Source organism: Oryzias melastigma, linkage group LG17 (genome assembly GCF_002922805.2).
Source record: "Oryzias melastigma strain HK-1 linkage group LG17, ASM292280v2, whole genome shotgun sequence".
In the NCBI taxonomy this organism is placed as follows: Eukaryota; Metazoa; Chordata; class Actinopteri; order Beloniformes; family Adrianichthyidae; genus Oryzias; species Oryzias melastigma.
In genome coordinates, this window is record NC_050528.1 from 15501846 (window position 1) to 15510915 (window position 9070).

The 9070-nt window shown below is 39.8% G+C and overlaps 2 protein-coding genes across 8 annotated transcripts in view; both read left to right on the forward strand.

The window, feature by feature from the left end:
- Positions 1-9070, forward strand: part of LOC112144307 (tripartite motif-containing protein 16-like) — a gene marked incomplete in the record, with an annotated part of 1074856 nt that overhangs the window by 885334 nt on the left and 180452 nt on the right.
- Positions 1-9070, forward strand: part of LOC112144243 (disco-interacting protein 2 homolog C) — a 279772-nt gene that overhangs the window by 147000 nt on the left and 123702 nt on the right. The window contains exon 1 of one of the 7 annotated variants that reach the window (XM_024268649.2): positions 567-1249. The exons of the other annotated variants lie outside the window; for them this stretch is intronic. Coding sequence (XP_024124417.1) covers positions 1243-1249 — 7 coding nt within the window. The 5' untranslated portion in view covers positions 567-1242. Of the gene's footprint in view, positions 1-566; positions 1250-9070 lie in introns of those variants that run through there. 7 annotated transcript variants of the gene reach the window in all.

A 9070-nucleotide genomic window follows, 5' to 3' on the forward strand; every position in this document is an offset into this window, starting at 1 on the left:
TTTTTTTGATGATGCTCCTCTGATCTGCCTCAGACCTTCCATGAGGTGATAGAGACACAGAAGAGATGACCTACATTAAAGTTCCTCTTCAGTTCCCCAGTGCTCTTTCAGTATGATTATGCTCTTTTTAAGTCAAAATTGAAAAGAATAAAACTATTGTTTTGTAGGTTTATGCAGAGCTGCAGGAGTTCATTGGAAATGAACCTTTGAGTTGTGAGAAGGACCATATGCGTGGAGTAAGCCCAGCCTTGATTGTCTACATCCTCTACAGCCCCTCACACCCCCAATCTGACATTATCAGCAGATCAGCACTGGCGAGCAATATTGGAGCTATCCAGCTGTACAGTTTTGAATCAGCTCCGACGGGAAAAATGAAGACATTCATGGATCTAGTCGTCTGCATCAGAATGGAGCAGAGCGGGGGGCTTGTGGTTCTCTAACTCAAAAATACTTATTTTTTCTAGCTGAATTTTTTTCATCTGCTTTTGATTCACAATGTTTTTAAAAAAGAAAAAGTCAGAAATTCAATTTTGAGCTTAATTTTCTTCACATATATCCTCCATTGTGTGAAAAATGCTACAAGAATATGTTAAAAGCAACAGAATTTCCATGGGAGTGGGTTTTTAACATTATTCCTCAGATTATTTGGCATCAATCATAATCAATGTGGTGTGATATCAATATAAAAACATGCGGCTCCCTTTTGTTGGCAGTTATTGTCATAGCAACCGAGTAACCACATGAGACACAAGCCGCACATCCTGCGGTGTAGGCTGCAGATGTGTGTGTTTACCCTCTCTCTCGCTTCACCGTGAAGTCAACCAACAAACTAATGTATTTGTTTTGCTGATGTCGCTGAGCGGGCTGTTTAGGCAGCCAGACTGAACCAAGTGAGGCGAGAGGGGGCGGAGCTATTGTTTACATTGTCACACACTCATGCACCCACACACACAGTGACGGGCACGTCTTCTCAGACTAAAGATGGAAAGATCTGTGTGAAGTTGCACTGACTGGTCTGTGTTAACAACAAAGGCAGCAGCTAAATGTCAGCAGACACCTTCAGTCTCTCGACTGCGCAGACGAGGTCGAGCTGCTCCTCTTTGAAACTAATAAGCTGCTTGTCTTTGAGTGTGTGTGTTAATTGAGTGTGTTCCCAGTGGGGAATAAGCCAGCAGTGCTTTTGCACACTGGACCTCAGACGGCTGTGACTGCTGAGCCGGTGTTTCCCTCCTGCTGACTGTTATGCTCGGTGAGTTAAACGGCACTTTCTGTTTATCTGCTGTGTAATCAAATGACCCTAATTGGAAAAAAATGTTCAGTTTTGTTTAGTTTGTGTGTGTTTGTTTCACTTTTTTCAAAACGGTTAAAGTTGCGGCTTTGGGAACCCTTAAATGGACTTGAGGAAAGTGTGTTGTCAACAGTGAGAGCGCCCTCAGCTTGTGGGTTTTTCTTGTGTGGACATGATGTCATTGTGTTTCTGCCACCTGTGCGTTATGTTGTGTTGCTGTTTTTGGATAAACAAAGGATTGTGCTGATGTCACCATGTGGAAGCAGAGCAAGATTTCAAAATCTTCTAACTCTAGCTAAACTAAGTTTCTTCCTCCCAAGTAAAGTTAGTTTGGGCTGGACGATTTCCATCAGCATAAAGGATTCTCTCAGCTTCATTGAGGTATGTCATTTGTTGGAGAGAAGAATTGTTCATGCACTTTTTTGTTAAATAAAAAGTGATTTGCCTCCATGTTTGGTTGAATGTTGCTGTTGTTGGTTTGATTCACTTAAACGTTTGGAGCAAATATGACCTAAATACCAAACTGTGAAATTAAGACCTTGTTTTTAGCTAAAATAAGAGTTGTTGCATTATGTCACTTTATGCAGAGGATACGGTCCTTGCATTGTTTGGCCAGATGTCACACAAGTAAACCCTTCTGATATTTGGTTTTGAACATTAACAAAGAAAATTGTTTTTAATGGTGCTACAATAGAAAAAATATATAATTTTTAGTGATGGGCGATATATCGGTGCCAGTATCGGTATCGGTGGATATTTGCATAATTTGGGTTTATCTGTATCGGACCGATACTAATAAATTCCACCGATATTGTTCTGATTGTTTTCAGATACACTTTATTTTTTACATGGATGCTTGTTCCTAAAAGATCCTTGGAACTGGGATGCTTATCAGTAATTGTTCCAACTGTTTTCAAGTATTTTTGAAAGAGATGAGTGTTGTTCCTAATAGATCCCTGACAATGGAAAGTTTATTACAGTCACGTCTAATAGTCAGTAAATGGTCTAAATGCTTTCAGATATATTTTCAAAGTTTTAAAGTGACACTTTATACTTTGCTGTATGTTAAAAAGGTCAAGTATAATATGATTGTTCTTGATGATAAGAAAAGTTGTGCTTTTCTTATAAAGAAACAAGGAAATCAACTTTGTATTATTGTTAAATATTGGTATCGACAAATATCGGCTATCGGCCACAGTTGCAGGGGAAATATTACTTATCGGTATTGGCCAGAAAAATGATATCGGCCCATCCCTGGTAATTTTTACTTTTTTTTTTTTACATAAACTGGAGTTTTATGTTTTTTTTTTTTGTTATTTTATTCCCTTTAAGCATTGTCGCTAAGAATAATTCTCAAAGTTAACACCAAATATGTCATCAGGGACCATTCAGGTTAAATGCCAATAGAAATCCACTTCACAGTAACAGTGTGGGAGCTCAGAATTAAATTGTATTTAAAAAATCAAACATGCTACCATAATGGAGTACCCAACTGTAAACAATCAAATAACAAATACTTGTTTCCTTTTGAGTATTACAGTTTTTTTAATCATTTCGTGCTCAAATAAAATTAGTATGATCTTTGTTCAACTTCTTAAAGGGGCCATACCATGATTTTCTTCAGCTTTTCAGAGTAAACTATATCCTTATACATGATCATATATTACATTTGGACCACTAAGAAACAAATTATTGATGAAATATTAGTCATATTTCGTAAGTTTTTCCATACCTTGAAGTAAAACGACTCGATTCCTGAAGCTCCACCCGCCGCTGCGTGCTGCAGCTGTCTGTGTCATGACGTCATCCCAGACAAAATCCGTCTGTATTTCTCCCACAAAAATAACCCAAACTTCTTCAAAGATGGATGTACATATGATATATCTGCCTTTAGTTGGTCTGGCCATCTCTAAACTGACCTGGAGGGAGCTGTTGGCATCGATCTTACATCAGCACGTTTCCAACCGCTTGTTTTCGTGGGTATGGGAGGGGCTGCTGCAGACAGTGCAGGTTTTTAGAGGATTACTCTTAAATGTATGAAGGGATCAAAATACCGCTTTGAGGTTCTTTATAGGAATGAACAGTAAAATGCATTTAAAACCTAAAAAGTAGAATTTTCATGGTAGGGCCCCTTTAAGAAACAGTTTTCGTCCGAATATGCTGTGTTTACCAGAACGGGGAAAATGATTAAACTGAATCCACTTTATGCGGTTCCCTGAATGATATGATTCTATTTTCATTGTTGCATTTGTGGACAAATTCGTTTTTCCCTTTTCAAAGTGATAAAATCCCATGTAAAGCCTAGTGCAATCCAGTGAATGAAAAGTGTAGTTTAGTTACAGAATTTTTCACTGAAAATCTACAAATTTACAAATGGCTTTAACGTTCCGTCATTTACTTGGACTTTTTTTTTTTTTTTATTAAACTTAACTCACTCATAATCTGTTTGAAGAAGTTCGGTATGTCTAGTTAAATTTGGAATAAAGTAAATGTTTTGTTTTTTTACATGGACAAAAATTCCATTCTAGTCTTAAAAGCTCATAGAGATTTTCTGAATCGTTGATTCACTCTGTGTTTCCTCATTTACAAGCCCTTACAGAATCAGATAAACTACTTTTTTTTAGCTCAAAAGTAATATGTTTAGCCAATCTTTTATTCAAACTCTAAAACGAATGAAGCTGATGCATTTGCTTCAGCTGCATTTATTTTCCACCATCTTTTGGTCTGGACTAAATCACTTGTCTGTCTGCACAGTAATGAACCTCCTGCACTAATGAAGCCACATGTTGCAGACAATTTCATTTGCTGGCTTGTTGTGGTGTGGCTGAACATAAACTGTGACAGGGACTTTCCACGCAGACCCCTTGCTGTCCCTGTGATGCTTTTATTGGGCCTGAAGTCAGCTCTGATTTTCCAGACAAGCGTAAATCATTTAAAAGTGTGCATAAATCCTGTTAATGCGCTTGCTTAAGGCAGCACGAGGAAAGAGAGTTACACGTTTAAACTCTGAGGTTTTTTGACAGCGGGAAAGGAAAGTGTTCCTCCAACACTTGTAGATGTGAGAGGCCCATTAGTTTATGTGGTTACAGGTTTTTCTTTGTTCTTTTTGGAGGAAAAGCTACAAAAAATGTAAATTTCAAAGTAGATTTGAGCTTGAAGCTTGAAGGAAATCCCTGCATGAGCTGTGAGGCCTGTAAAGAAAACCTGCTCTGCAGGAGCTTCATCCTCCGTTTGTGGCTGTTTGCACCTGCGTGGACGTGAGCTTTAGTGCTGATTCAGCTTGTGGTTACAGTCAACACCTGCTGCTTCCAGCTACACACACTTAAAATGGTCCCAGCATCCTTTGTGTGTGTGTGTTCATTCCAGGGGGAGTCCTTGGGCGTTTCCTCCTTGCTAATGAACCGAAAGTCATGTTTGTGGGCGTTTGGTACCAACGGAAAATTAAAAGGGAAAAAAAGCATCGTCCAAAAGTGTAGATATTTGGTGCTGCAGCTTCACACAAACATGCTGCTGTTTGTGTTAATATGTCACAATTGATCCTTAGCGGTAGCAATTGCTACATTTTCAAATGTGCATCTATTCAAATAGATCTTTGCTGTTTTTAATCCGTGTCTATCAACTAAAAATGAAAGTGTGCTCAGACAAAGATCAACAGTTTCTTTTTAGAGTTATTCCAAAAGTTTTAGAGTGAAAAAGACGTGCAATGCTTTGTTTTCTTACTGGAATGACTTTCAAAAGAGAAAGGAAAAATATGTTTAAATCTGGATATAAAATCTTGTTTTCATTTTTGTTAGTTATTGTCCTGATTTCCATGTCTATTGTCCAGCACATTTTATTTTTATTTTACCAGCTTAAATTTTGGTAGAAACAATCATTCATAAACCTGCAAGTTCTTGATCTTTGTCTCCTTTGAGTTGTTAATTGAAGATTTGTTTAAATAAATCTGTTCCCATCAGTTTTTTTTTGTGGACTGATCAGTGTTTGCTTAAAGACCCACTCCAATTAAAATCCTCTTTTTTGTGTTTTCAACATGTTCTTATAGCATTTGTCTCATAGTTGTGGACGTTTATCAAAGAACTAACTAAAATGTTCAGATCATTAACATGAAAACATTGTTCTGCTTCTCATGGAGGGCATTTCAGTTTGGCCACTAGGTGTTGATCACGCTTTAGCATATCACCTTATTCCAGAAGAAGAAGAAATAATGAGGAAAAAACAATGTTTTAGACCTGAGATTTTTACTTTAAAAATATTTCCTTTTGAGAGTTTGAGAGTTTGGAAAATGCATGTCTATGAGTTTATAAAGATGTTCATTTAGTTAGCAATGTATGTTTAGGTCGACCAAGCATTAGCATTAGCCACCCTATGGGAAATACCATTATTATTCAAGCTAGCCGACTTTAATGTAGCCACGAGGGGGCCCAAGCCAGGGTCTCATTGTGCCGGTCCCAAGCCCGGATAAATACAGAGGGTTGTGTCAGGAAGGGCATCCGACGTAAAATCTTGCCAAATCAAATATGCGAATCAGACCTACGAAATCCATACCGGATCGGTCGAGGCCCGGGTTAACAACGACCGCCATCGGTGCTGTTCACCGACAGGGTGCCGGTGGAAATTGGACTACTGTTGGTGGAAGAAGGAGAGGAGGAAGGCGGGTCCGTAGGGAGAGAGAGAAGAGGAAAGTCACTAGTGTTGGACTGAGAGTTGGGACTTTGAATGTTGGAACTATGACAGGAAAGGGTAGAGAGTTAGTGGACATGATGCAGAGGAGAAAGGTAGACATACTGTGTGTCCAGGAGACCAGGTGGAAAGGTAGCAAGGCTAGAAGTTTAGGAGCAGGGTTCAAGTTGTTCTATCATGGTGGAGATGGGAAGAGAAATGGAGTAGGAGTTATCCTAAAGGAGGAGTTTGTTAGGAGTGTTGTGGAGGTAAAAAGAGTGTCAGATAGAGTGATGAGTCTGAAGATAGAAATGGAGGGTGTGGCCAAACAAAGAGCTTATGATGACTTGTATGCTAGGTTGGGTAGTATGGAGGGAGAGACTGACCTGTACAGACTAGCAAGGCAGAGATCGGGATGGGAAGGACATGCAGCAGGTTAGGGTGATCAAGTGTTTAGGGTCAACAGTACAGAGTAATGGAGAGTGTGGAAAAGAAGTGAAGAGGAGAGTGCAAGCAGGTTGGAATGGGTGGAGAAAAGTGTCAGGTGTGATGTGTGACAGAAGAGTTTCAGCACAAATGAAAGGAAAGGTGTACAAGACTGTGGTGAGACCAGCCATGTTGTTTGGACTAGAAACAGTGGGACTGAAGAAAAGACAGGAAGCAGAGCTGGAGGTAGCAGAGATGAAGATGCTGAGGTTCTCTTTGGGAGTGACCAGGATGGATAGGATCAGGAATGAATACATCAGAGGGACAGCACATGTTAGAGGTTTTGGAGATAAAGTCAGAGAGGCCAGACTGAGATGGTTTGGACATGTTCAGAGGAGAGACAGTGAATATATTGGTAGAAGGATGCTGAGTCTAGAGCTGCCAGGAAAGAGGTCTAGAGGAAGACCAAAGAGGAGGTTTATGGATGCAGTGAATGAAGACATGAAGGTGGCTGGTGTTAGAGTGGAGGATGCTGAAGACAGGCTTAGATGGAGGAAACTGATTCGCTGTGACGACCCCTGAAGGGAAAAGCCAAAAGGAAAAGAAGATTCAAGCTAGCCGACTTTAGCTTTATGTGCTAAATCAATTTATATTTTTACAAATTGATTATTGATCTATTAAGCTTAATCGATTAACTAACCCAGCCCTATTCTTAATGTTGGATTAGAAAACCTGATACTAGAAAATGCTCAGACTAATGATGCAGCCACTGAAATGGGCATTCCAAAGCCTCCCCTACGGTGGCCGGTAAGTGCAAAACAATAATACATTTACCTGAAACATTTTTACAATTTTATAGAAACACTTTTACAATTTTATAAAAACACTTTTACAATTTTATAGAAACACTTTTGCAATTTTATAGAAACACTTTTGCAATTTTATAGAAACACTTTTACAATTTGACCAAAACACTTTTACAATTTGCCAAAACACTTTTACAAATTTATAGAATCACTTTTACAAGTTTGACTAAAACACTTTTACAAGTTTGACCATAGATGGTATAGTAGATCGGAATATGGACCTCTCCCCCTCCGTGTTCCGAGGAGTTCCGGTTTGTCCAGTTAATATACGCTGTGAGTCCGGAAGTGATTCTGCAGAGTTGAATGAAGAGAAGACCGGGTAAACGGGCATAGAACTGGTAGCAGTTTATGCCAGAGGGACCAGTAAGAACCAGGCCAGGAAAGCACCGTAAAAAATGTCTAAATGGCCGTGAGAAACATGCATCGAAAGCGACGTTCTATTGTTGTCAAAACTATTCGTCCAAACCATTGCTACGGACTGTCAATTGTCAAGCTACAGTGGCCGTGGCCGACTGGTTATGTCGCTGGACCTTGATGCCGAAGACCCATGTTCGAGTTTAAGCCTGGCTGCATTAATTTTTTGTGGATAAAGTACACACGGAGGAAAATCTGTATCCAATCATTGACTGTAAAAATAATGGACTTAGCAAGCAATGAGGTCCCCCATTGGAAATGCATTACTTCCTCTCCTCGTGAAAGTAGGCCGTCGCTTTCACCGTCACTTCCTGAAACGGCTATCGCCATTTGCAACCCATCTTCAGCGATTGGTCTGAGTCATAGCTGAGTCATGGAATCTACAGGAAGTACTGTCACCAATCAGGAATGAGTTTATTGTGAGTGTCCGCCTCTTTCCACGCCTCGACCACGAGACCGCGGGACGTAAACAGCTTCTACTTTAATAACGGCGGCTTGGGAGAATTGTACAAGTCATTGTTGAAGCCTTTGAGGGAGAACCATTCCAACATTTGATTCTGTCAGCGGTCCTTTGGGATTTACTTACATTTATTCCTTTTTGTCGAGATAAAAGGAGCATTTGGGTGACATCGCAGCAGACCGGCGTGTGCCCCCCCTCGCGCGCCGCAGCAGCAGGTTGTCACCTCACATGCGCTGCCACGTTACAGTCTGATCAGATGCACGTGAGAAGCGCGTTCAGCTGTATTTAAAATAAATAACCATCCTAACAAGTGAACAGCTGGATCTTTTTTCTGTTTGAAAATACGACCAGGTCCTTTCAAGTTTGTCTCGCGCTCCTCAGACGGCTGCGTCTAATTCAGGCTGAAGCTGGAAAAGTGCGGCGAAGATGAAACTTTGGTTGGTGATTTTATGCGCATATACGCAATTTATAATTTATAAGCTACAACCAAACAGAGAAAAAAAGATAAACGAACGTTACACAAACAAAAAGGTCCAAAGCACATAACCTCAGAGTGAAATCTATTTCTACAGAGTAAATCCTCATCTAAAAATGTCGACAGCATGCTCCTCTTGTTTTAAACTGCTGCATCGGTACATTCCATTGAGGAAAACAACAGTAGGACAATGATTGTTACATTGTTGAATTGTAAAGTAGGTGTTAAAAGGTCTTCACGGACTGCAGTGATGAAGTCTGCTCCCATTGGCTACCCACCATCTGTCAATCAAACCCCCCAGACGTTCGACGTCAGACCCACAAACGCTTATTGAGCCATCTGATTGGTCAATTTATAACTCTAATAAGTTGTGATAATGGAAAAAAAATCTTTAAAAAAAATTAGGATTAGAAAAAAGAAGTTAAGCAGAAAGCAACAGAGGAAGAATGATTATTCTGACATATAAAATGACTGAGAAATAA